The 27,796-nt window shown below is 32.5% G+C and overlaps 3 protein-coding genes and 1 pseudogene across 6 annotated transcripts; 2 read left to right on the forward strand and 2 right to left on the reverse strand.

The window, feature by feature from the left end:
- Nucleotides 1–51: 51 nt before the first annotated feature.
- Nucleotides 52–3,836, reverse strand: LOC107012516. Of its 4 annotated transcripts, XM_027914761.1 has the most exons (4): nt 3,706–3,775; nt 2,825–2,913; nt 1,498–1,807; nt 649–957 (listed from the first exon to the last, which is right to left on the reverse strand). In XM_027914761.1, the coding sequence occupies exon 3, from the start codon at nt 1,790–1,792 to the stop codon at nt 1,532–1,534; it is 261 nt and encodes an 86-aa protein (XP_027770562.1). In that variant the 5' UTR covers nt 1,793–1,807; nt 2,825–2,913; nt 3,706–3,775; the 3' UTR covers nt 649–957; nt 1,498–1,531. The 4 variants fall into 4 exon arrangements, with proteins under 4 accessions (XP_027770556.1, XP_027770562.1, XP_015067876.1 ...); XM_027914755.1 differs by lacking the exons at nt 649–957; nt 2,825–2,913 and adding an exon at nt 52–460 and having other exon boundaries at nt 3,706–3,836; XM_015212390.2 differs by lacking the exon at nt 2,825–2,913 and having other exon boundaries at nt 3,706–3,836.
- A 6,142-nt stretch (nt 3,837–9,978) lies between these two features.
- On the forward strand, nt 9,979–11,531 carry LOC107024818 (annotated as a pseudogene).
- Nucleotides 11,532–14,092: 2,561 nt separating this feature from the next.
- On the forward strand, nt 14,093–16,375 carry LOC107024825 (BTB/POZ domain-containing protein At5g17580). The gene has a single exon (XM_027914766.1). It carries the CDS (start codon nt 14,675–14,677, stop codon nt 16,085–16,087), a length of 1,413 nt encoding a protein of 470 aa, XP_027770567.1. The 5' UTR covers nt 14,093–14,674; the 3' UTR covers nt 16,088–16,375.
- Nucleotides 16,376–16,387: 12 nt separating this feature from the next.
- On the reverse strand, nt 16,388–22,104 carry LOC107009598 (DNA-directed RNA polymerases II, IV and V subunit 8B-like). Its single transcript, XM_015208945.2, has 5 exons — nt 21,953–22,104; nt 18,885–18,992; nt 18,082–18,236; nt 17,492–17,580; nt 16,388–16,856 (listed from the first exon to the last, which is right to left on the reverse strand). Exons 2-5 carry the CDS (start codon nt 18,955–18,957, stop codon nt 16,739–16,741), a joined length of 435 nt encoding a protein of 144 aa, XP_015064431.1. The 5' UTR covers nt 18,958–18,992; nt 21,953–22,104; the 3' UTR covers nt 16,388–16,738.
- Between the last annotated feature and the right edge of the window lie 5,692 nt (nt 22,105–27,796).

Here is a 27,796-nt window from a genome sequence, read left to right on the forward strand (position 1 = left end):
AAGACCGTAGCATCTAATACGAAAAATAAATCATTTAACAACAGGAAACAGTTGAGCAAAGTATCAACCAAAGCAAAAGTGCTGACTTTGGGATGCACATAAAACACATCTGTATCACCTTGACAGGCCAGAAAAGAAGAAATCACTACAAGTACTAATAATTCTCAGGTATCAACTTTTTGTTTTATCATATCTAAACATCTCTAGGAACAAGGAAATGTCGTTCTCCGTCTCTGTAATTCAGCTTGTATATTCAGGGCACGCTGGCATCCTCGTGTGAATAGTCTCTGGCAAAATAATGTCCTAGATCGTCTACTCCAAAAACATATACTACAGGACTAAAATTTACAGGAAGCTGAAGCCACTTTAGAGATGATTAGAGAGTCATGTTGCACAAGAGAAATCTTCATCAAAAACTTGACGTTGCTAGTACTAGAATCAAACAAGAGCTGCTTCAAACCTGTTTGAACATGTCAGTATTTTGAAGTCAAGGAAAGGTTGCAACTCGTAGGAAAATAAATCATGTATGTACATGTACCCCTGAAAAGTTTATTATTGCCGTTTTGTTAGAGTTGTACACAAGTAAAGTGCTATTACTTGTGAAGAAATAGGATGACAATTACAGGAAAGTTGCCAAAAACAGAAAAGTATGAGAACTGCAGAAGCTGAAGTTATTCACATCATCAAGTTTTCAATGAGTTTATAAGAAGCTTGAGACTCCCCATCTGTTATTGGAATTTCAAGTGTTGTAGCTAGTTATCTACAAGTAGTTGATCATCTGATCAATATTCTTCAAACATGCTAAATTTTGTTCATTATACACTTTAAAGTTCAACTTATGCAAACACCATGAGAAAAATGTAGGAACTTTCAAAATGGACAATTTATGTGATTGCCACCGGACCACCCCTAGTTGCAAAGAGAAGTAGCCTCAAGCCTCCCACAATAACAGCTTGCCTGAACAAAATAATGACAAATGATTATAGCAACCTCCAAGTGTGAACAAAACAGACTACTTGATCAAGAGAGCAGCAAACAAAAGTTGTGTGTAGCTGATCCATCTTTACAGTTCACAAAAGTTCATGTTCAAAGCAGCTGATAGTTACTAATTAATATTGAGAACAACTTTGAAGTTTGTTCGCTCCTTGTTTCCTCTCTCTACCTTCAGCTAAACCACTAATGAGATCTGTCTAGCAAATTTTAGAAAATGGATTATCTTGTTTTTAGTAGGCTACCAGCTAAATAGAAAATTGTGTCCTGTCTTCAAGTATGTACTTTAGAATTCTATGAGTTATTTATCTTGTTCTCTTTCATCAGAATGATGTTTGTTTATTCTCATTTGATGACTTGAATGTTAGAAAGACCACTGTGCAAGAAAGTAAAACTAACAAACTTCAAGTTCAGATGAATGAAACAGTATGCTTTATATATTGCATATTATATGCATAAAGGGAAATAAGAGCATGTGAAAGATGCTTCAACAGCATTTGCACTCACAAGATGTCCAGGCTTATTGATAAACTTGAAAGTGCTATGGAATTTCGCCTTTTCGTAAAACGGAAAGAGAGTATTCAGCAGCATCAATAAGATCTTGAATGTTATGTAGAGATTGCTCCTCGGAACCCAACATGAACATCGCACGGACCTCAGCTTTCTTTTGAAGTCTAACTGCTAAGCTAAATGGCAAAGCAGGTGAATTAAGGCTCCTCAAGATTTGCCTATACAAAGACAGAACTCTTCCTCTATTCTTTGCCAAGTCATCTGCTGTAGCCCATATCAAGCCTCCTCTCATTTCTCTGTGGCACACCTTGAGTTTAAGAATAAAGAAAAGGTTAAATATGTGCGACAATATGGTAACTCCTAAGGGTTCTACCATCCTAATTATTTTGGAGCCGCCTGGTCACCTAATTCATTTTACTTTTTGTTTAAATGGGTAATAATAAATATAGGAAAAGAATAAGACAACCCCTTAAAATGAATCATAAAGTCAACTAACTTGAGATTCTAAGTTGACGACGTTAATTCAACCCTAGGAGAAGGTGTTGGCATCCTCGAGTTTCGTGTAAAACACCATTACCTGACTAATCTAATTATTTCCCTAAGTCTAGTTACGGAATATAAACAGAAACAAGAAAAAAGTAGCAGATGAATCAATTAAATAAGAAAAACTAAAAAGTATTACAAACCTGAATGAATTACATCACTGCAGAAAAACAATTACCAAATGAACAAAATTGAAGCTCTCTTGATATAATCATCACCAGTTGTACTACAAGAAATTGGTTAACATGGCAAAGGATAACTTTAACACTATAAACAGCCTGTTTTTTCGTATTGCATACCATAACCCATAAAGTAAAATCTAAGAATAGGTTGGCCAAACCTGACAATTTGAAAATCTAACCACAAGTTCTAAAACTTTTAGTTTCTCCATCTTACAACCCTCAAATGAACTGATTATTCCTGAATCTAATTTCAAAACCAACTAGAATGTCTTTGGGCACATTGCTATTCCACTATTTACAAAAATAACAAAAAGAAATCTTTTTCGCTAAAGTTATCTTTTTTATTTTGTACTTGATTCTACTTCTAAAACTAAAATTTGTTAGATTTAATTTTTCAAGAAGGAATAACCAAATAAACTGGAAGCAGACAAACATAAACTAATGCAACGCATTCAAACCTTCTTTCAATTTATTTATCTTTTGGATGATAGAAAGAGTGTTATCTTTTCTAGCAATAAACTGTTTTGTTGAGCCGAGGGTCTATCAGAAACAACCTCTGTTACCCATAAAGGTAGATGTAAGGTCTACGTACATCCTACCTTCCATGGACCCCGCTTGTGAGATTATAATGGGTATGTATTTGTTGTTTGTTGATGACAGAAAGAGTAAATTTATTCCCTTGCACAATCTGCCAGGTGGTGGAACAACTTATTACATGGTTTCATCCATAGCATCTTTACTAAAAGACAAATTTTAGAATGATTTCTTATATTCATGCCATTAGTTGCATTATAGGAATGGAGATTCACATTCATCTGAAACAGAGTAAGCTTATGGAAACAATGTAGCCCAATATTGAGCAGAAAAATCATAGTAAATCAATTACTTCCGAAGGATGAAACAGAATGCATCATACTCTAGTTTATTTTGGACCAAAACAAAATTGACCAAACTATTAAGAATAATACAATCATTTCCAAGGGATGAAAAAAGACAATGCAACTTGTAGCGTTTTTACCCTTCGGGGTGGCCCAGTGGTTTGAGCTTGGGACTTCCGAGCTTGGGACTTCCATGTTGGAGGTATCAAGTTCGAAACCCCTTGCCAGCGAAAGCAAAGGATTTGCCTTCTGGGTCGAGCTCGTCCCACCAGACTTGCCTAGGTTACTTCTCCTATTTGATTTGCGAGCTATTGCATAGGAGTGGGGTTTTACCTGTGCGCACCCAAAATGGTAGCGGCTGCAGGTTTTCCTTGTCGTCAAAAAAAAAATGCAACATAGCCACAATTTTTAATGGTCCAATTTATTAAATCAAGCAGTAAGTATTAATAATTGAAGGAGACAAATTGGCTTAGGAATTTCATCAAACAGTTTGTAAGCAGTAGTCAATGCTGATGTTAAAACAAGAAATTCCCCCAAGAATTGTAAACCCATCAAGATTAATTTGTCTATAATGCAAAACACAAAATTTGGGAACAGCTTACCGTTTTGCTTCCCGGAGAAAATTCCAACAGTTGCCGGCAATTTGGTTGAAGCTTTAGAGAGCTTACTGTAAATTGTATTTGTAAGGTAAAAAAAAATGAGGGAGAATTTATATTATTTGCGCGTAGGCACCCAAAAGATTTGAAAGTCACACTTTATACCTATAATTTGATCGAAAAGTCTAATTATCACCCAAACTTTGGCCAAATACATCAATGACCCCTTAAACATTATACTATTACTTCATCACTCTTCAACTTTTAATTAGAGGCTAGTCCCCCATCCACCCACTTACCATGTGGGCCACCCTACTGAAAGACATGCGGGAAAGATAACATTCTTGCTAAGCTCCATAGATGTTCGTAGATTTTAGTGAATTTTGGGTATGTTCAAATTCAGTTTTTCTCCGGTAAACGAAGGAAAGATCAAAGTCAGCGCCTCAGCGAATAAAGAAATCCTAGAACAAAAATGGAAGTTAAGCCTTCATCACTTGTAGGGGTCGGGACCCTCACAAAGGGGCGGACACAACTTCTAAGGCCGCAAAACCACTGAAAGACACTCTGGAACTATAGCAAATCGTGAAAGCTAAGAAGCACACTGGAAGGGTGTGCTTCGATCGTGATACCATTTTTAATATACACTAAACGAAATAATGAATAAAAAATAATATATGGATAACTAATACAAGTATTATTAATACACTCTATTAAGAATTATTTTTATACACTTTACCAAACGACCTCATAGATAGCAAGGAAAACTTTTGTCTTTTTCTTTAAGTGTATATAATATAACTCTTGATATCTATATATATAGCTACATATATAAAGGTAGAGACAGATCAAAAATTCGAAGATTATGATATCATATTGTCTAAAGAAGACGAACAGGCGCAATTATAGATTATAATTTTAGTTATTTAATTATTTTTTTCTATTTTTATTAATAAATTGATTCAAGTATGCACATTCTGTAATGTTTTTTTTTTTTAGATATGCTAATATTAAAGATACTAACGTAAGTAGTTCTGCTTTAAGGATTAAATGACTCTATATCTTGGAGAAAATAGGAAAATTTTCAGTACGATAAAAATTTGATTTGTATAAATCATCTATTATCATATAGTTGAAAAAAATTAAAAAATTATCGCTACAAACCAATTATCTCCACTTAGTGTGATATGAAAGATCGAAAGAACATTTATATTCAAAAGCTTTAACATAATACTATCCAACTTTTAAAAAATAAATAAAAAGAAAACACTATCTAAATATATTTTAATTATTATTTATGAGACGCTTAAATATTAATATTGATCAGTAAGTAATATAAAAGATACACACAATACTCATATCAATTAATATTAATACTAGGCGAAAGAGAGAGTAAATAAAAAAAATCAAGAACTAAGTCACGCAAAAAATAGTGAATTAAACAAATAACTACACACTTCGATGACCTTCATTAATGGCAACACCACTTCCAACATTATTCATCTCTCTTTCTTGCAAGTACAATTCCAAGATATTTGAATTATGCAATAATGGTGAAGATATATAAGGAAAGAATAAAGAATTATATAAAAAGTTGAAAAAAAAATAAAATTGACGAAATTTTCAGATGTCAAACATGTGATATTCATACGTCAACATAGATATGATTGTAGCTATTTGAGGATTTAATAATTTTAATTTTAAACACTTTAAGAGTGATAAAACCTTCATAAAATTAAAATATAGATTAAAAAATCATTTTCTTTTAAAAAAAATTGGCCATCTATTAAGTGTTTTAGCAGTCCCATCATTCACTATTTTGTTTAATTATCGATTAATATAATATATATATATATATATATATATATATATATATAGAGAGAGAGAGAGAGAGAGAGAGATTGTATTAAAAAATGTATTAAATTACCTATGTGTTAAGAAAGTCTGTGCATGCAATTTGTGTTAAGATACGAATGAAGGAAAAATATATTATAAATAGCTTGTAATTAAAAAAATTTAATCAGGTATGTATTAAATTAGTATGATACATATGACATACCTTGCATATCAAAATGTATTACAATCATATTAATTAGGAATTTCAGGCTATGAATACGTTTACAACAAATTGTGTATTTTCTATGTGTATTCAACTCAAAGCACCACATCATATTCACAACAACAAAAAAAATGGTTGTTGACTTGCTTAAAAGAATAATTTTACAACTGTGTGGGCATGTGCTGTGATCAAAGGAAATATTTTTTCTACTACTCGTGGTATCATTTTTACATGTTATACACACAATTAACTATTCATTAGGTCCCTTTCCTATTATAAACCTTCCATGTTTTCTCTTCATTACTAATAGCTCCACTTTCTTGTTTCTTCATTGTATAGTTAGAAAAAAAATCATATTATGATTTGGGTCNTATATATATATATATATAATTTTTAATTGAGATCACCGGACACGGTAAAACTCCCACCAAATACACATAAATTCATCTCGTATAAAGGAACATAGGAATAATGCACAAATACCCCTTCAACTTATGTCCGAAATCTGAGAGATAGACTAATATTATACTAAGGTCCTATTATTCTCCTGAACTTATTTTATTAATAATTTTCTACTCTTTTTCGGCTTGCATGGCATTATCTTGCGGGTCCATCGCTGGTTGACTTTTTTTTTTCAAGCTAGTGCCACGTAGGCCGAAAATGGGTAGAAAATTACTTATAAAATAAGTTCAGGAGGTAATAAGACCTTAGTATAATATAAGTGTGTCTTTAAGATTTCGAACATAGATTGAGGGGATACTTATGCATTTTCCCAAGAAACATATAAAAAGGTGTCACAGATATATGAACATGAGGAAGATAACTATATATAATTGTGAAGAGCAACATAAGATTACATTTAGTAGCTACATCCAGGTAATATATTTCATAACAATATTATTTTTTGAGTGAATATTTAATTTTAGTTTTTTTTTTTTCCAATTATGCATGCCTACTAGTGACTTTATGTACTTCTTGACCTTTTAAAAAACATTACTTCATCCGTTAATTTTAATTGTCTTGTTTCATTTTTCAAAAGTTAATTTGAATATTTTTTAAAGTGAAATTAGATTCATTAATTCGTTATTGATCAAACAAAATTTAGATATACAAAAGTTAAACGAAATTTACTATAAATTGCAATTTGTTGCATATCAATGTGATGAAAAAAATACATCATTATATATATATACACACACACACACACACACACATATATATAGGATCTTTTTTTGAAATATATCCGAACTTTGACTGAAATTGTAACAATACTAAATTTTGAAAAGAACATTTTACCCCCTTGCACTATTTAATAGTATATTTTAAAGGTTTATATGTGATCACGTGGACATTATAAATATTTCACCATTATAAATAATAATATATCTACGTAAATACATATATATTTTTAAAATATACTATTAAATAGTGCAAGAATAAAAGGTCCTCCGTAACTATAGCTACATTCATGTAATATATTTCATGATTGTATTATCTTTTTGAGTGAATATTTAATTTTATTTTTTTATGCCTACTATAGTAGTGCGTTTAATGTACTTTTTGACCTTTACAAAACATTATTCCATCCGTTTATTTTAGTTATTATGTTCTATTTTTTAATAGTTAATTTGAAAATTAATTTTACAATGAAATTATATTATATTAATTTGTTATTTATAAAAAAATAAAATTAGATATTCAAAAATTATAGGAAAAATACTATAAATTACAATTTTTTACATAGCAATATGATGGAAAAATATATCATAAAATGTTAGTCAAAGTACTTATCGTTTTCTTTAATTAAAAGAAAATATCTATTGTTTGAATCTAAAAGAAAATTATAATAATTAAAAGTAAACAAAAATAATATTTTTTTACGTATATAACAGGTTTAATTTTCAAGAATAAAGTCAAATAAAAAATTTTCAAAGGTCGACACATCAATAATGTGGTCATAGAGCATATATATATAAAAAAAAATGAAGTGCTTCTCTTAAAATTCATTAAAATACTTGAGCTTATGATAAATTGATATCTAACTATTGAAAATCTTATAATACCATATGAGCATGACCTCCTATGACTTTTGATATCTTAATCAATTAAATTTTGATAAACCATTTTGTATTCAAAATGAACTTAAAAATATACCTAAAATGAGAGTTTTCTAACTTTTGATTCAATCTTATTTTTTGGTTCAACAAACATAGTTGCACTATTATAATTGCATTTTAAATTCTCAAAGTCATTCAATATATTTTATGCCTCTTGTATTTGCTATTTTTTTTAATCATCCTACTGTAGTTCATGTCAACTACTAAATAAAATATAAACTTTTTCATTATTAATATTTTCTCTGATGTTCTTTTAGTTTTCATTGATTTTTAGATTTATTTGTTTGCTATCATATTGTTAATTGTACTTCTCTCAATTGAAGCCTAGCTTATTAGCTTCCTTTCAGGGGCTATTGAATCACAAGCAACCTCAACAAAGAATTTTGCGATATGGTGATGCCTTGAAAATCACATGGGATAAATTCATTTTTAAAATAATTTTCACAAACAAATGGATAAATATCGGCCCGTGTGCGCACGGATAACACCATTAGTATATATATATATATATAATATCAGAGGATAATAAGAAATATTATCACTTTGTTAAACGAGACCTAACTTTGTCTTGTAAAATGATAAGTGTCACGTAACTTTTAAAAATATGTCTATTTCCCATGCTTACTAACCATTTAAGGCAATGAATAAGCATTTTGTCGGAAAAAAAACTATTCAAATAAAGGATCGAATTAAGACAGATATCCATCAAATATATCTATCTATCTATATATATATATGTATATATACTATTTTCTCTGATAATTTTCAGATGATAAAAAGCATCACCCACTTTATTAAAAAAAACTACTTTGTGTTTGGAAAATTATGAGTCCCACGTAACATTGAAACATCACTTTCTTTCAAATGAAAATTTTATGCATGAGCCTATATCTTTATTTTGCATTATAACCATTTCTTTTAGAAAGAAAAATAGTATCCTTTAGAATTGGTTGAAACAAAATTACATCGAAGTGGTCGAAACATAATTGCGTCAGTGGTAAAAGTGGATGAAATATAATTGCATACTATATATTAGTATTGCTACAAGTGCATGAAAAATAAGATTTATGTAAAAGAAATTACAATTAGAAAAAATAATAATGAAGAAATACAATTTTTTGATAAAACAATATGGATAAATATTGTTTGTTCCCTTGATTCATCTTTCATAAGATTTCTCTGAGGGCTAATAGTGGTGTATTTCCCTAGGATAATTTGAATTTGATTTCTTTATGGATATTTCATAAATTTGTCAAATATTTGAGATGCCTTTTTAAGAGAATATAATACTCTTCATATAGGTATAAGCTAGGGTTTAGTGTTAGAGTAGCCTCCAAAAAATCTAGCTGGACTCGAATACTTCATAATTCTTATAGAGTTCCAACTAGAATTGAATACGTCTTACGGAGTCCCACAAATTTTCAAGGTATATAGATACCTCTGCTTCAAAGCTTGTCGGTGGGTAGACTTGATAAAATTCAAAGACGAAGTTTAAAGTACTCATTCTTCCACATTTGCAGTTTTATAACTTTAGATTTGAAGATTTGATTTGTGAGAGGAGACGAAGGGTAGATTTGGTCTTAGTGGGCGTGCCAATTTGTTTTTCACACAATTTTAAATATATGAAAAATAAATCAACGATAAAAAAAATCTAAAAAAACAAAAATATTTTATTGATAAATCAATATGAGTGCAGTTCCTTGATTCTTGTCTCATAAGGTTTCTCCATGATCTGAGGACCGTTAGTGTCATATTTCTTGAACTAGGATGATTTGAATTTAATATCTTTATGAATATTTCATGAATTTGCGGAATATCCAAGACAATGTCTCTTTAAAAAATATAATATCTTTTTATATAGGTATAAACTAGGGTTTAGAATTAGATTAACCTTAAAAATTCAAACTGAAATCAAATAAACCTTATAAAGTCCCAATTAAAATTAAACACGTGCAAATTTCCACAAATTTTTAATGTCTACCGTCACAATAAAAAGGATCTTTTTTTTATATAAAAAAAAAAAAACTCCCCCTTCCTCCTTCTAGTCTATATATATTGTTGAATAATCATGGTATAGGATATCAACACTTCTCCTCTACAATTTTCCTATAGTGTCACTACATCTTTTTATTCCCAAAGTCTTAATAATATGGGTCTTAAGTCTGTGTTGTGTGCCAAGATAGAAATAAAGGCAAACAAAGATGTGTTTTATGATGTCTTTACAAATAAACCACAACTTGTCTCTACTATGTGCCCTTTGCATGTACAAGGTTTTGAACATCTTGATGGTGTCATTGGAAAAGTTGGATCCAAAATTTGTTGGATGTATACATTTTGGTAAGTTAAATATTTAAAAGGCCAAATACATAAATAGATTCTTAAACTTGTTGGGTTTTTTCCCTCGGGTACCTCAACTATGTCATTTTTCTATTGAATCATTGAACCACCCATAATTTGTTCCTTTAAAACACTATTGGTTGATTTTGATCGGCTTTTCTATTGTAAATGTATTCAATTGTGTTCGAATTGTAATAATTTTGATTAGAGGAATGAAGATAAACCGTGTTAGTCTCATTTGGTTTCTAATGTGTTCAAATGACTTAAGTAAAACACAATTACTCTCGAACATTTTCATTATCAGTTGGATTAATGTGTTCTGGAACAACATATGTATCCTCTATCAATACCTCTCAGAAATTTGGTTCCACATCAGACAACAGTGTTTGTTTAAACGGAACAAATTATGGGAGTTCAATGATTCAATAGGAAAATGACGTAGTTGAGGTACCTGAGGGAAAAAAACCCAACAAATTTAGAAATCTGCTTATATATTTGGCCTATTTAAAAAATTTCTAACAAAAATATATTTGTTTATCAAAAAAAAGGAGAACATAGATTTGTATGAATATTTAAGTGTTAACTCAACAACTAAGATGAGATAGTGCGTGTGGTAATAAATTCAAAACACATTAGCTTGAAATCTTAGCGCTATATTTGTTATGTCCAAGCTAAATTGTGTTCCATGTTTGGTACGAAGGAAAATATTTTTCAATAAATGTTTTCTAGTTTTGTAGCATGTGGTTGATAAAAATTTTAAAAAATATTTGTATGTAAAATATATGCTTCTTAGAAATGAGGAAAAAACACTTTCACATTTCACAATCACCAACCCACCACCACTCAATTTTTCTTAATGACTCCTTATGGTTATTTAACTCTCTTTTTTTTTTGGTAAGGCAGAAGGGAAAAAGAAGATCTCTAAGCAGATAATTGAAACTACAGATGATGAAAAAAAGGTGTTGACACTCAAAGAATTTGAAGGAGATGTAGTTGATATATATGATCATTTTAAGTCAACTCTTCATATCGAAACAAAAGGCGAAATCGAATTGGTAAGTTGGACACTAGAGTATGAAAGGCCAAATGAGAATGTCCCTGAACTAGTAAATTTGTTGGACTTCATTGTTGGCATGACCAAAGCTATTGATGATCACCATGTGAAGATGAACTTATAAGTTATATGCATGTGAGAGTATGGTGAAAAATAATCCATGTTGGTTGTGTACTTTCTATTTGGTTTTTATCTTTTGATGTTGTGTTGTATCTTTCTCATGTAACCTTTGTGATGTGGAATAACACATGGATATGAAGTTTATATATTATTGCTTCCTTGTCTCTTTCCTAATTTATATAGTGTTTTTTTAATTTTTATTTTTTAAAAAGGATCGAATATATTCGTATATTATCATAAATAGTTTAAATACACTAATTATTTACTCCCTCCTTTCGGCATTATTTGTCATGGTTTCTATTTTTAGAGTTAAACTATAAAAACTTTGACTAATATTTTAAGATGTATTTTTTCATCATATTAATATGCAAAAAATTGTAATTTATAGTACTTTTCATATAGTTTTAGAATATCTAATTTTTTTTGTTTAAAATATCGAATTAAAATGATCTAATTTAACTTTGAAAATTAGTCAAATTGACTTTTAAAAAGCGCAACATGACAGACAATTTCGGACGAAGGGAGTATGTTTCAAAGCAAATATACTACTTCCATTATAATTTGGCATTTAAATTTAGTGTACAAGTTAAATTTACATTTACAAGTCACATATCACAAGTACAATGGTGAATTGGAAGACGATTGGGGATGCTAGTAAGATTAACATAGATGGAAGATAAGCTTTAACACGTAACACATTATTTATGTCACGTGTTACGATTTATGTGTCTTTTTGTTTAACTTAATAGAAATTGAAGTATCTACTTGTACACATTTAAAGTTGGAAAGCAATATTAAAAATGCATTTATATAACATGCCTATATATATATTTTTAAGACTAATATCATTAAATAACGAGCTTAGTGAAAATTTTATAAACTAAACCTGGCAAAGATTTTAACTCCTTGACTCAACTTTAAGCAAGATTATTGCCTAAAGATAATTTAGATAGGGATGTTCCTCGTTTGGTTTGGATCGGTTATTAAAATTAAAATCGAAACCAAATAAATTTAGTCAGTTTTTAAATTTCTAAAATCAAACCAAATCAAACGAAAAAAATAACCGTTGGTTTGGTTCAGATTTTTTGTTTTTTCGATTTGGAAATAATAAATTAAATTTGTTGAGAGTATACGCATCTCGATAGACACAGACACACCTAATACATGAATAATCCACAAGAAAGTTATTATGTATTCAATTAAGCAATATTAGAGTTGTTATTACACGAATAAAATTATTCAATTAAGAAAGTATGACTGTCTAATGTGATATAGGGTAGGTAAAGATTTGAAAACTAGATTTTGATGGACTTGGTCTTAGGGTTTTAATAGTCGGGCTAAAATTTAAGTGTTAGGTTTGAGAAAATGGTAAAGTTAAGACTTCAGTTAATTAAAATTTAATAAAATATTTATCTTTTATTTATAATTAATCATAAAATTTATATATATAATTTCTCGGTTTGAATTGGTTGTTTTTGTGTTCTTTTCAGTAAAACAAAAACCAAACAAAAAAGTATCGATTTTCAAAATTTAAAATCCAACCTAACCAAACCATACCAACTATCGATTTTTTAATCGATTTGGTTCAAATTACGGTTCGATTTGATTTTTTTAACCATGAACAACCCTATACATGACTATCAATAGACAAGTTCAAAGGCAATGAAAACTACAAATAATTCAAAAGTACAATTAATAATTCACATCAAATTTGGATAGGCGGTTAAATATTCTATCTTTCATGGCTTGCTTTCAGAAATTGATCATTGTATTATTAATGAATGTGGTGTATCGGATGAGACTCCTCCTCCTCTTCTAATCAAAGTTTTTGAATTCGAATCCTAAGTAGTGTATACATAACGCTAATCTGAATTAATCGGGTGCCTATGTAAACAACATCAAGCACATCGAATGAAAAAAAAAAAAACAAGAAAGAAAGCAATCATTGTTTCTATCAAAATTATTTACTTTAAATTAGGAATTATCCACGTAGAAACATTTTTTTTTTATAAAACTGTTTATAAGAGAAATATAAAAATATATTTTTCTTTTAAAAAAAGGTTATAATATTTGAGAGCCGTTCCTAAAATATAGGAGACTTTAGTTGAGTTTTTGGAGTGTTTATCTCCAAATGAAACTCGAATTAACAGAATCTCCAAATATTATGTTTTGAACGTTTGAATATTGAACACTTAAACAACTGCTAAACAAAAAGTCATACCTTAATTACTTGAACACTAATTCTTTCTAATTTCTCATTTATATAATTTACATTTACAAGAAGAAACAAGAAATATATTCAGGTATGTTTTGTTGTTATGCTCCTAATTTTCACAATCCCAAAAGGTTAAACATATTTATAAGATCTCATCAATTTTATGCACTCATAAGGGTGATTATTGATGAAATTTGTATATACATAATATTTTCGATCTGTAGATACATGGTATTATTATTCATGGTATAGTAATTCTAGTTCATAATCCTTGTATAAACTAGAACTTGAACCAAACGATCCCTTAATGTTACTTTAAAGACATAGAATAGTTTAATTTATACTTATGGCTATATGTTTTGCAGGTTGATCAGAGTACTAGCAACTAGCAATCAAAAACTACTAAAAAGCTACATATTAGCCTGAAATTAAGGGCCTAAAATTTGATCTCTTAATGACTTGGAAACAACAAAAATATGAAAAAATGGGCAAAAGCAAAAGCATAGGATCTTCATCCAGGTAAAACTTTACGAGATAATATTTCATATAGTCACTCAGCTATGAGCTGTTTTCACATAAAACCACTCAACTATAAGCTCTTTTCACAGAAAGTGACTTTCTGCGAAAAAAGTCCATAAAAAAGCATATTTTTCACTTATTACACTTTTTAATCTTGTTTTGTTTTCTTTTTTATCCTTATTCCTTTCAGGAAACTAATGCATGCTTCATCATCAGATGTTCAGCTCAACATCTGTGGATTGCCATTCTCTTTGAATAGGGTGAGAATTACTATCATCCTCCAACGTCTCGAGTTTGAGCCTTAGTAGGAAATAATAAATAGAGTCTTAATATGTCATCTCTTTGTGTTGAACTTACAGGAACTCTTGGCTGCAAGATCTTCAAAGCTAGATGCATTACTGAGAGAGAATCCTGAAGATGATCTTTCTCATTTGCTAGGAGATATTCCCGCGGATTCTGAAACGTTTGAGATTGTAGCAAGATTCTGCCATGGCTTTGACATAAACTTGTCATCTGAGAATGTTATTAAAGTACTTTGTCTTGCTCACTATCTTGGAATGTCCGAAATTCACAGCACCAATAACCTCACAAAGAAGGCTTGTTTCTACTTTCAAAACGATGTGCTTCCTAGCTGGAACAAGAGTATTAAAGCCCTCAGATCTGCAGAAAACATTCTTCAACAAGCCGCGGATCTTGCCTTGATTGATGCATGTGCTGAGTCCATCATCGCCAAGGTAATGCACGATCCAAGTCTTCTTGGAGAGCCAATGAGGAATGTAACAACAACGGATGATGATAGTGAGAACGATGAAAATGCCTACAAGCCAAATGTTAGGAGGCGGCTTTTTGTTCTTGACTGGAAATCAGAGGACTTGACACTACTTTCCATTCCTCTCTACGAGCCCATAATTCGTGCAATGGTTCAACGAAAAGTCCCTCTGGAATATGTGGCATCATCTCTGTTTGAGTATCTCAACAAATGGGTTTTTTCGGACACTGAAGGAGGAGAAGATGATCCGTTAACTTGTGAGAAGAATTCTCAAAGAGTGATCATTGAGGCAGTGGAGAGACTGTTGCCTCAAGAAAGGGGGCTAATCCCCATTTCTTTGCTCTCTCAAATGCTGCAATCTGCGATAATCTTGGATGCTCATACTGAATGCAAAACCGGGTTGGAGATTAGAATAGGAAAGCAACTAGACCAGGCAACCGTGAAGGACCTCTTAATACCTGCACAAGGATATGCAAAAGAAGAGCGTTATGACACTGAAAGTGTGAAAAGGATATTAAAGAATTTCTACAGCAATTACGCAAGCACAGATAAATCTGGCCTAGTCGTGGTAGCTGAACTTGTAGATAACTTCTTGGCTGAGGTTTCTAGTGATATAGATTTAAAGTTGAACACATTCTTATCACTAGCAGAGTTATCACAAGCAGCAACAGGAGGAACTAACAGAAATTCTGATGGTATGTATAGAGCAATTGATATATACTTGGACAAGCACAGATATCTCACAGATTGGGAAAGGGAGGAGGTTTGCAGGGTGTTAGATTCCAGCAAAATGTCTCCTGAAGCCTGTGAGCATGCTGCACAGAACGAAAAACTACCAATTCGAGTGATGGTTCAGATTCTGTTTTCTGTGCAGCTGAAGTTGAAGGATACCGTGTCCAAGAAGATACAAGGGAGTCCTGATAACCGATTGTTGAAGCTGGAAGAAGATGAGAGAGGGACTAGCAGCAATGAAGAGGAAATTATGAAAGCAGAGATAGAAAAGATGGGAAGCAAGGTGGTTAAGCTGGAGAAAGAATGCGATACGATGAGAAGGGAAATTCAAAGAGGTGATTCCCAGCACAAGAACCAAAAGGGGAAAACAAGCATATGGAAAGAAATGAAGAGGAAACTTGGTTGTATGACAAGCTTGCATGAACCAAATTGTCATGTGAAGAAGAAAAAAGTCCATCCTCCAAAATAGAAGTTCTACTTCCATATGCATTACTCTTAAAAACATAAATGCTTTTGAATGTCATTAGGTTTTCTTTCTCATGAATGTTCTTCGTGTAGCTTGTGAAAAGGCAAGTACTTTTGCCATCTATAAGTTTAGTTCTTATTCAATGATAATTTGCAGGTTCAAGTTGTCTATGGCTTGTGAAGAAATAAAAGTTAAAAATCAACACACATTACAGAAGATAAAAAAACCTAGGTGGCTAACTCAGTTCAGTGCGCACACTTGCATAGACATGGAAGGCCTAAAAAAAATATTTAAGAGCAAAAGTGCAGACAACTTGTTCATTGCAACAACGCCGAGATGACAGTACACAAACAGTTATCTTCACATGTGATGCATACTGACAATACAACCAACTTGTGCATTGCAAGTTTGCAGTAAAGCAAAAATGGTTAACGTAAGTTTGTTCACAGAGCTATATTCCAGCAAACACTTCCAAAACAAACATGTTTTCCAAGAGCAGAGTATTGCAAGCAGCATCTTAATTAAGTTCAGAACTGTACATAATATCACCAACAAAGATGCAGCTCAACATCATAGGTTTCACATTTGATAGCTAAAAGCTTCTACACAGAGTCTCTGCTCTGCTTCATAAGGACTCAAGAGCAACAAATGGAGTCACTTCACCATCTTCCTCAGAAGAAGAAAGAGCTTCTGATCAAGCTTAAACTTCTGCATCTTGAGGGCATCACTTTTCAGCATCAGCTGGAGTCCTCCGAAGGAGACATAAACCACCCTGACATGAGGAAAAGGAAAAATGAACAAATCAATAGACTGTAAAAGAGTTTGAATCTCTAAACTTGCTGAATTTTGAAAATCTGAGGAACATTACAGCTACAAACTTATTCCCTAAAAGAGGCCACGAGGTGTTTTAAATCATTCTACAAACTATAACCGTACTGAAGGGAGCTTTTAGTTGTGTTGATTGATAACAGGCCCGGAGGTCTGGAGTTGTCTGTTCAGCAAGAACTGGAGAATAAATACAAGAATAAAATAAAGAGAAAAAAGTTCTTTTTGTGAACACAAGTATAAAGAGAGGGTTAAGTGTGTTAGAAGAGAGGAGAAAGATTGGTGAACATTCCCCTTTTCTTTTCTTAACTAATCATTTTTCCAATCCAAACAAAATATTTAGCACCATTGCTGCATGATCAAATGGTGAGAGATCGGGCAATGTTGACCAACAAGATTAGATTTGTTGGGAACATAACTACTATAGTGGAATTAGTGGGTGCTATGTTATTCAAAGTTGAAATTTAGCTAGTGGACTGCTGCGAACCTGCCTGCGCTGCTACTTTTTTTTTCCATCTAGCTTATAGATAGATCTAGAAATTAAACCAATACATTGAAGAAATGGGACGAGCGAGTACATACACTTTTTTGTCAGCTCCTGATCCCTCCATTGAAACCTTATACACCAGCCCATGCACGATGTATTCAAATTTGTCAAGAAGAGATTTTCCCTGAAATGGAAGAAGTTATATGCATAGCCATTAGCCAGTATAGGAAAATCTAAAATTGGTGGCCACACCTCCCAACCAACACATTACAGTTGCCAAAAAGCCTTGGAATAACAAAACCAAATTAATAAAAAGAAGCTACTAATATTTCTTATTGAAATAATGGAAGTAGTCCAAATTCAAGAAAATGAAAACCAAGTGGTTGCTTTGGTTTCATAAATACCTTTACTTCATTTTGGAGATCATCAAACAAAATGAAAATAAAAAGGAGACCTACCCAGGAATTTACAGAAATGATAATGCGTAGTCTGGATAGCCAACTACTAGACCAAAATCAACAACTTCCATGGATTTACCAAGCAGGCTACTAAAATCTTATAAAAGATTATATCTACCATATCACGGAGAGAAGATTATCATATTTCTATATCATCATATGGTCCTTGCAAAACAATTAATGAGGAACATGCACTAATATTCAAAATAATTAAATGGAACAAATACCTCAGGAGGATAGCTAGTGACAGCCGACCCTTCCATTAGTGTTGTTGATATAACCATCCTGTACAACTCTTTTCGCTTCATGGGGTATAGTTCTGAGTTGATATCTAGCTGGATTGATGTTGCACCATCACTGCTTTCTGCTTCTATGCGAGAAACTAAAGAAATCGACAGGCTTTAGTCCAAAAATCAATGATACAGAAATGGAAAAACAACAGCAGAACATCAGAAAAGTTGATAATTGATAATAATTTTGCCTCTCCACATATCTATCATCACTTACAAGAACAAAATCAAAACAAACATACTGTACCCAGCAAAATACACAGGTAGCTCTCTTTACGTTAAGAGAACTTGATGTGGATATAGAAAAAACACCAAATCCAGATATAAAATAATTAACAGCCAATGTTGATTTTGAGAAAGATCTTAACATGAAACTGATTCTTTCTGAGATGAAAAATTGAATGACATTCTAACATTAAAATTGTTTCTTTATTAATGGCACCAATTAATTATCGTCTTCTTCTTTACAGAAGTGCACAGCTTAAAAAAACGTTTGTTCCAACACAGGGGATCTCAAGGAATTCCTCTAACTGGCTGCATCAGTAGGAAATATAAAATTATGAAATTCTTTCCTATTTATTTCCACATATTCCCTTTCCAGGGAAAAGATGTGAGCTCGGAGGAGAATAAAGGAAGATAGCACAGAGGAAGCCCGTGGAGACAACAATTGTCATGGTAATAACGTTTCTTAAAAGCATTGCATGTAATAATGAAATAGGAGTAAATGAAAGAGGTATTACCTTTTTCATACTTTTTGCCATCAGCATCCACCTTCACCACCTTAATGATTTCGTCAAAGTGAAAAGCATCCATTTCCAGAGGTAAGCTTCCCGAAGAGACGACGTCGCCTAATCACAGAAAGAAAAGAATCCAGAAGAGGATCATGATTAGTGACAATCATACATGTCTAATGTTTTATCAATTAGGTGAGATAAATTGACTTCTGCAGTAAATAATTTTATTGGACATCTCTGATAAAATTGACAAAGCTTTTATCCATTACGTGAGAGATATGTTTACTACTGTCAATATTTTAAGAGAAAATAGAAAAAGACAAGAAGTCAGCAACATCCTAAAACTAATACAGGATTTAAAAATGCCTAAATCAGGATGTGTTTCCGAAAGCACAGGCCAGATCAGTTTTCAAATCACTACAACATAGTATCTAAAGAGATAATATAATGGATATCAGAAAAGAAAAACTAAAGAGGGAACACCAGACACTCAAGGATTTTTTCAAAAGAACCTTCTCAATCTTCAGAGAGATTGACATCAACCTCTCAGCAATTTCCCAAACAGAAACAAACAGCAGACCTTGACCAAGTTTAACAAGTTTTTCTACTTCATCATATATCTATGCCTCTTAAGTTAAGAAGTACCCCATTAAGCACTGACCATCACATCAGGTGAAAAAGAAACATGGAATATATAGAAACAAGGAAAAAAAAAAGAAAGAACCTGAAAGTTGCAAAGCAAAAAAGAGCCTGAAGTTATCCAGCACAAGATGTGCAATATTAAGAAATCTTATAAGCACGCTATAATAACCAGATAAATGAAGATAACTTATAAATGTTTACCCAGATAAGATCAGTTCCCAAAGAAGAAAACAATCTAACGATCTTGAAATCCAAACTACCCCATTCTGAAGAAAACATTTATACTATTCCTCTATAAACATAAATAAGCTGCACAACAACAAGAACTAAGCCAAGGAAAGCCCTTCCAATTTTTTATTTCTCTAATTCTTACATCAAGTTTTTACAACTTTCCACCTGTCTCAGAAAAAAAAATCCTTCTCAGAGAGAAGTTTGCAACTTTTCACCATAATAGTCATCACTAAGTTGCCCGAATTCGAGTGCGGGTGTTTGACACATGTGCAAATCCAAGGGTCGGATTCGGCAAAGTTTAAATTTTACGATACAGGGTTGTGGATCCAGGTATGGATACGGATGTGGATTCGGCTAAAAGATCCAAAATAATAAAATAGAGCTATAAAGATCTTCTAGGTCGTCTTTCCCGAGAACCCAACTTCTTCTTTTATGCTATCAGGTTCTTCCCCTCAAAAAAGTAAAAGGATGTCATTCAAGACCTTCCACCAACTCTCTTACAAATCGTTGCTACTGTATACCAAAAGTCAGAACACGACCACTTGAATTCTTAGTTTCTCTCTGCTTGGCTCGAAACATGAAGCATCGAATGTTGACCAAGAGGAAATAGCTAAAAGAAAAGAGACAAAAGGAATATAATATTTGAAGGTATGACATTTCTCATTTCTTAAATCTATTTTATCTTTTATCAAAATCTTAATTTTACCCCAAACTTGTCCATGGACTCTGGTCAAAGAACCCGATGTGGGTTGACCGAACCCCACACATATTCCGCAGCCGTATCGTGTCAACGTGACCTGTTCCACAACCTTTTCAATTCCACTGATATGGTAAATTCCAGATTCTTCCCCTCTTCCAAACTCCTACAAGTGGCCGCCCTTTGACCTTTCTCCTGATGAATCGAACCCTCAACCTTATGGTTGGAGCACAGGGTCCTTACCACTAGGCTACCCCTCCCTTGTCATTCCAAAACCTATTCCTGTAATTCTATAAAAAGCAACTGAGCTAACAGCACACCAGTTCAGACCAGCAATTGGCTCAGAGCTTATTCATCTCTTGTTTAACCTAACTAAATAAGAAATAAAGGGAAATCAGTAAACTTCCGGTGATCATCCAATATCAAATTCCCAGCATTTTGCAATGAAAAACTTTCAAGTTCAAATTACTACGACTCAGAAAGTTTACTTTTCTATATCAGTTTTAAAAAAAGATGTAACAGAAAGCTTATACACTTCTTCTTGTAATTCCGGTGTCTGGGCCAGCTTACGCACACCTCGATTTATTCCACAATGTATGTGCTACCTCCACCAATACAAGGCTTATACACTTCCTCTGAAAGAGTAGCCACACAAGCATATCGAGAATTCTGATATACTTTTTCATAAGATCACCAAATTATTGATCACAGGTATAAGCTACTCCCTCCATTTCAATTTGTTAAACCTACTTTCTTTTATAGTCCATTTCAAAAGAATGACTCTTTCCCTTCTTAGCAACTCTTTAATTCCAAATTTTCCACATGAATGTGTAAGACCACAAGATTAAAGAGCGTTTTAGTACGTCTGACACATCATTAGTCTAACACAGCAAGATTCAAAAGTCTCATTTATTTTTTTAAACTCCACGTCAAGTCAAAATAAGCCGTTCAAATTGAAACGAAGGAATATTCTTTACCAATTTTAGTAACATTACTAGTACCCAGGTCCCACCCACCCAAGCTTGACGCATACATGATTCCCACTATCCTTTTTATAGTATTGTAACAACTAAAGCATTACAATACACTCCATTTTAAGAAATTACCACGCTTTCCCTCCTTTCTTGAATAAAATCAACTACAATAAAATGAATCCTGAACATATACCAAGCATATCGATTTACATTTTAGGTCATGTAAAAAACCTTCCCAAGTCATAATAATTGACCTCTAAGGTAACCTAGAACTATACCTTAATTTCTTCTCCCAATTACCAAACTTATTAGCCACTAATAAAATCAACAACAAGGCATTAATCTCAAACTAATTAGGTCAGCTATATGGATTTTAACCCGTTTCATTCAATGTTATGACAGTTCAACACAAATTAACAAGTTTTTTGCCGTTAAAGTAACCAATAATCATACAAATTTGGACTAGTGATGCTAAAAAGAACATAGATAATCAAGATTCATGAACCAACTGAAGGAAAAAGAGAGCGAACCTGCTGAATTTCAGAGATAATTAGGCTGATGTAGCAGCGAACCTAAGAAGGAAGGAGGGTTTAAAGCCTTTAAGGTGGGTTTTGGCGTTTTGTTTTATGTGATTTGAGTTCCTAAGTTATAGCTTTATTCTAATTATGATCCTTACTCTAAATATGTCAATTTGGTCCTTAAAATTAAGAAAATTGTCATGGGATCGAAGTAAGAACGGAAAAGGTCATATTTACCTTTCGTCATACTTTTTGTGATATATTTGCCTTTATCATCTAATTTTGGACATATATTTGTGCTTATAGAATTAATTTATCATGTCACCAATTTTATTAGTCTATGTGACGCTTATCTGACTCCATATGTATATACTTTTATGATAATTAAAAATTTATTTTCTATTTTGTATTATATCTTACTCATTTAGTAAAACCTGACCCAACTAATGTGAAGACGCATTAATATGAAATCCGACCTAACTATATGAGAAATATCGATCAGTTCCGATTCTTTTTTTCTCTCTTGATTCTTATCCTATCGAGATGTACACACCTCTCCGTCAACATGTGTGATTCCTCGAAAATAGTATTGTTTTAATGATTTTACTTTTATTATTTTACTAGTGAACTTAGCCGCGCTTCACGCGGTGATAATTTTTGAAATAGTTATCACTTACTAAAATTCAAATTTTAATCTAATCGATTGTTAACATTTGCTTTCCACTAAATTGTATCATTTGAAAGTGTGATATAATTTGAAGAAAGATTGATCCCTTATACTACCTTATGCCATCAAATGGGATAAAAATATATTTACTCTACTTGAGCATGTGAAAGTAAACAATAATACTTGATTTTTTTCACAGCATATCTTTAATGGGTTTTGCTATATAACTTTTATTTTCCTTTTTTTCTATATTTTAAAATTGTTTTTCTCTCTTTTTTTTGTTGACTTTTTTTTATCCATCGCCATTTTACCATTTTGATCATGAAATATTATTTTCTTGAGAGTTAAATTCTGAAACAAAATGATGTTGACAGTAAAAAAATTATCTTTTAGTAAATTCACTTTGAAGCTGAATTTTAAAATTTTAAAAATCAATAAAAATATGTTTCACCTGTTCACTTTAAATTATTTATAATAATTCAAAAAACAACTTTTATTTGTGCTCACAAAAAAAATTTAAACGATTGATAACTTTGAAATAATTATTCTTTATAAAATTCACAATTTTCACACTAAACAACGCATTAATCCTTGTCTTTTCTTTACCTTCATTTTTCGCATCCTTCTTTTTACCGTTACTTCTCTGCTCCTTTTCAAAATAAATAAGTATTTTCACAAAATAATATATTTTTACAAATTAATAATTTTATCATATGGCTATTTTGTGGGTGTCTATTCGTGTACTATTCTGTCCATGATTATTACTGTACCTTATCCTTTATATATTTATTTTTCTTTTAAAAAAATGTTATATGACAAATGTTTGTAGCTTAAAAAGAGAAAAATGTTAATACCTGAAATTAATTTATACTTCACCAACAAAGTGAATATTTGGTAACACTTAATTACTAGCNGGGGGGAGGGGTAGGAGGGGGGAAGGGTCCTCGAGGCGCGGAACCTTGGAGAGGGGGGAGGGGGGTCTTCGGGGCGCGGAGCTTCAAGGTAAAAATGTTGAAAAAAAAATTAGAAAAAAATAGATAAAATACTATTCTAGTCAAATTCTGACCAATTTTTTTGATCAAAAATATTTTTCCTTATAAAAACATTAATTTTTAATTTATTTACCAATTCACAGGACAAATAATACATATATTATTATTTCTAATTACCAAAACAACATACACAATCTCTAACTTTTTCCTTGTTAAGTTAGGAAATAATCCATATAGCCATGCTCTTTACTCTTCTCTTTTATTTCCTACCAAAAACAATAAAACAATTTGTGAACCCTTTTACACTTATTTTTATTTTTGTAGTCCCTTTGACTATTTCCTCACTTTATAATTAATGAAAATCATTTGTCTTTTACTTTCATTTCCCCTCTTTCACCTTAACCAAATAAAGAAATAAATAAAAATATTGAGAATCAAACTCACACATATAGAAATGTCATCGACAAGGAATCCGACGTCCTTCTTCAGTTTTCCGTTCAAATTTGTATTATTTTTCGAATTTTGAACTTCTTCAGTCTCTCATCAAAATTTCTGACCGTTTTTTTCTCCCCCAAAACTAGCCGTTTTCTTCATCATTTAAAACAGAGCCGAGGGCTTTTAGATAGCCAATAAAGCATCTCAGGTTTGAGGATTTTTGATTGAGAAAACGTTTTCTTCTTCGACTGTGCATCAATCTTCTTTGTTCGTCGGAGTCCAGCGACCGTTTCAGTGGTGGAATCTTCATTGCTGTTCGAAAAAACGTAACCCTTTTCTCCTTTGTTGCTTCATTTTTTCGCTGATTAATTCTCTATTTCTGGTTTAAGTTTCGCAAATAGTTTTCTAAGTACTCATGAAACTGCCATGTTTTTTGATTTACTCGTTTGTCGATCTTCATTGCTTAGCTGATCTTTCTTTGATTCCCTCGATAAAGCATATAATGGATTGAATTTTTTTGTTTATTAATGGAATCTTTGGCTTCAGAATCCTTTACAGATTAAAGCATGTTCTTGCTGTTATGATTTTTTCTTCAAACATGCTTCCATTTCTTAAAGTTTTAGTGTTATTATAGATTAATTTTGAGTGCACATGATTGCTATGTGTGTGAGTTATTCTTGTTATTCACCTGTATCATCAATGTTGCATTAAATGACTTTTTGTTTCTTTGTTTTGATTTTTAGTCTTAGTTCACTGTTTGTATCTCTTGAATCTGCTATGTATTTTGGTTTACTCGTTTGTGGATCTTCATCACATAGGCTTATCATTCTTACTTGGTTTGAGTGCTTTAACCACTGTTTCAGTCCCTCATTTAAGTATATAATGGATTGAGAATCCTTTACAGATAGAATTATGTCTGCTACTAGGATTCTTGCTTCAAACATATTGCTCCTTTGTTGCCATTTCTTTAAGATTTAGTGTTAGTATAGATTAATGTTGAGTGCATAGTAGAGATTCAAGCTCCACAAAAGCTCTCTGTTAGTGATTGATTGCTGTGTGTTTGAATTATTCTTGTTATTTTCACCTCTGTCTCTCATATCAATGTTTCATCATCTTATCAATTAATCCAACTTACTCTTTTATTCTGTCCGTTCACTTTACTTGTCTACTTGAACTTAATGGAATCCCAACACCACGTCTTAAAATATGTGATTTCAGTTATACTAAGGTTTCTTGCGTTTGAATTGAAAAGTTATCTACATCTATGTAGTACGATAATATTTTTTTTATTTACTATTTTCTTCGTCATGCAGTTAGGATTATTGAATTCACACCTGCTTGCTTCCCTTTCTCTGCTCCTCCTGTCTAGCTAAAAGAAAAGCCCTTAGCATTACTACCATTGCATTACCCTGACTATTTACTTTGTCAATTTCCTTTTGACCAATCTGTTAGGGAGCCTTTGGTTGCAATATTTTTGGGATTTTACTAAATATTGCAGTAGTGGATATTTTTAAAATTTGTGCACTAAAGGGTTAGAAAGGATATTCATCGAGTCAGCTTCATCTTGTTCGAGTGAAAGGGAAGTAAATATGCAAGAAATGAAGTTGATATACAGCCGGCAGCATACCTATTCTACAGGTGTAAAATGGGTTGTATATGTCCAATATACAGGTGAAGTAGATGATATACTTCCCCTTTGGGGGTGCTGCAAATGCTGCTGGTGGTGGTGGACCTGCTAATGCAGGATCTGGTCAATCTCCAACCGGAACCACACAATATGGGATCAAAGTTATCGTTATGGGGGTTATGCTGGAAATCAATCAAGTTATGGCGCTGCTGGACGTGCCAGTAGTGTTCCTAGTGGTAACTCACCTGTTGGAGGTGGTGCTGCTGGAGACATGCAATCAGGTGCTGAGGGTTACATGAACAGTGGCTACGCTGATGCCAGTGGAAACTCTAGCTATGGGATAACTCACAAAGTTCTGATAACTCGCGAAGATCTGATAACTCCAAAGTTATGGTAATTATAGTGCCCCACCAAATGGAGCTCATGGTGGCCAAGTTGGATATGGAGGTGCCCTCAGTTGGCAAGCTCAACAGCAGTGAATGAATTTCTTCGTGTTGTCTCGGACCTTATCTCTTTTACAGGAGAGTCTTGCGTCACTTTTGTGTTTCACGCTGCTCTTGCGAGGTGTCACCTGCTAAATGAGACTGGTTGGATTGCTTGAATCCTAGTAGTTTGCAGTATTTATTTCTAGTTTATTAGTATTGTCGCTAGTATTACGTATTTCATGTTATTGCTGTTAAGTGCAGTATTTATCTCGCTTGCTTATGATTATGTTTGTTAAATGTGGTTCATGTGTTTTCATAGTCCAGATATATGTTGGGTTATGTTAAACTTGCGTGAATTTACTTTTTGATTGAGCCATTAGTTGGGGAATTATTATTTGAAGTGGATTTTTACCTGTCTTCTGAAACAGGTAGATGGTTTGGTGTTGTTATTTCAAGTGTCACATAAACAGAAAGAATAACTACTTTTCTTTGTGTGATGTAGTTGGACCATGAGATTTGGTGGTGCTGCATATTCATAAGAGAGCAGTTGTAAGAGACTTGGTAGATCAGTATGTAATGGATAGTGATAATGTTAGCGGTAGTTGAATTTTGAGAATGGCATAATTATTTCCCCCTGTATTTGACCTTGTGTTGTGCAGGAGGGAGAGGCTTGAGTACTGAAAGTGATGAACATACGATTTGGGTGCTGGAGATGTTTAGCCAAGATTGGCTTTTTTGATGGGTATTGTCCTGAAAGTTGTCGTGGTGAAGCAGACCAAGGGCAAACTGGCGCTGCTAAGTTGCTTGGTAAATGTTGCATCCAGTTGCTTATACTTTTGACACTTTTAAAATAATAATTCTGATGTGTTGTGATTTTTTTTGTCTGTGACACCCGCATTGGGACTTATTCGAGTGAAAGGGAAGCAAGTGATGATATACACTAGTATATACATAGATATACAGTGATGGGCCAAAGCCCAAATTGCAGCAGCGGAGACCCAAAACCTTAATCCAGTTGGCCCAAACCATCAGTACAGCCCAAAAAACGTGATTTACTTCTTTTCTATTTATTGCTTTGATTGTAATTATTTGCATAAATCTAACTTTAGCTTTAGTTTGATTTAATTAGATTCTCCTAAAGATACCAATTTTCTTTTTAACGTAGATTTACTTCACCTAATAATTTTAATCAAATGCTTTTCACTTAACTAAATATGACTAAGTTTATCTTATTTTCAAATTCTTTTTCAAGGGATACCTCCGTTGTTCTTTACTTTAAATAACTTTTCTAATAGTTGATCAATATTTTCGGTCAATAACTTAACATATTGATTAGTCATGTGAAAAGCATTTGATAAAAATTAAAGTTTTAAATAAGTGTGAATTATTTCATAATACTCAGTCGGCCTTTTAAAAATATTTTTTCAAATAAATTTATGCTTAAAATGTTTCAGGTGGGCACGTCGCCAAGCGGAAAGGCCTCGAAGCAGGTAGGTAAAGGGGAGAGGGGGTGTGGGGTAGAGGTCGAGTAGAGGGGTAGGGGTGGTGGGTAGGTGTAGGGTAGGTACATAGGTAAATAAAGGGTAGGGGGTAAGTGTAGGGGTAGAGGGTAGGGGGTAAGTGTAGGGTAAGGGGTAGAGGGTAAAGGTGTAATCGGGGCGTGGAGCCTCGAGGGCCTGGGGTAGGAGGGGGGTAGGGGGGTCCTCGGGG

The sequence above is a fragment of the Solanum pennellii genome, chromosome 1 (genome assembly GCF_001406875.1).
Source record: "Solanum pennellii chromosome 1, SPENNV200".
NCBI classification, from domain to species: domain Eukaryota; kingdom Viridiplantae; phylum Streptophyta; class Magnoliopsida; order Solanales; family Solanaceae; genus Solanum; species Solanum pennellii.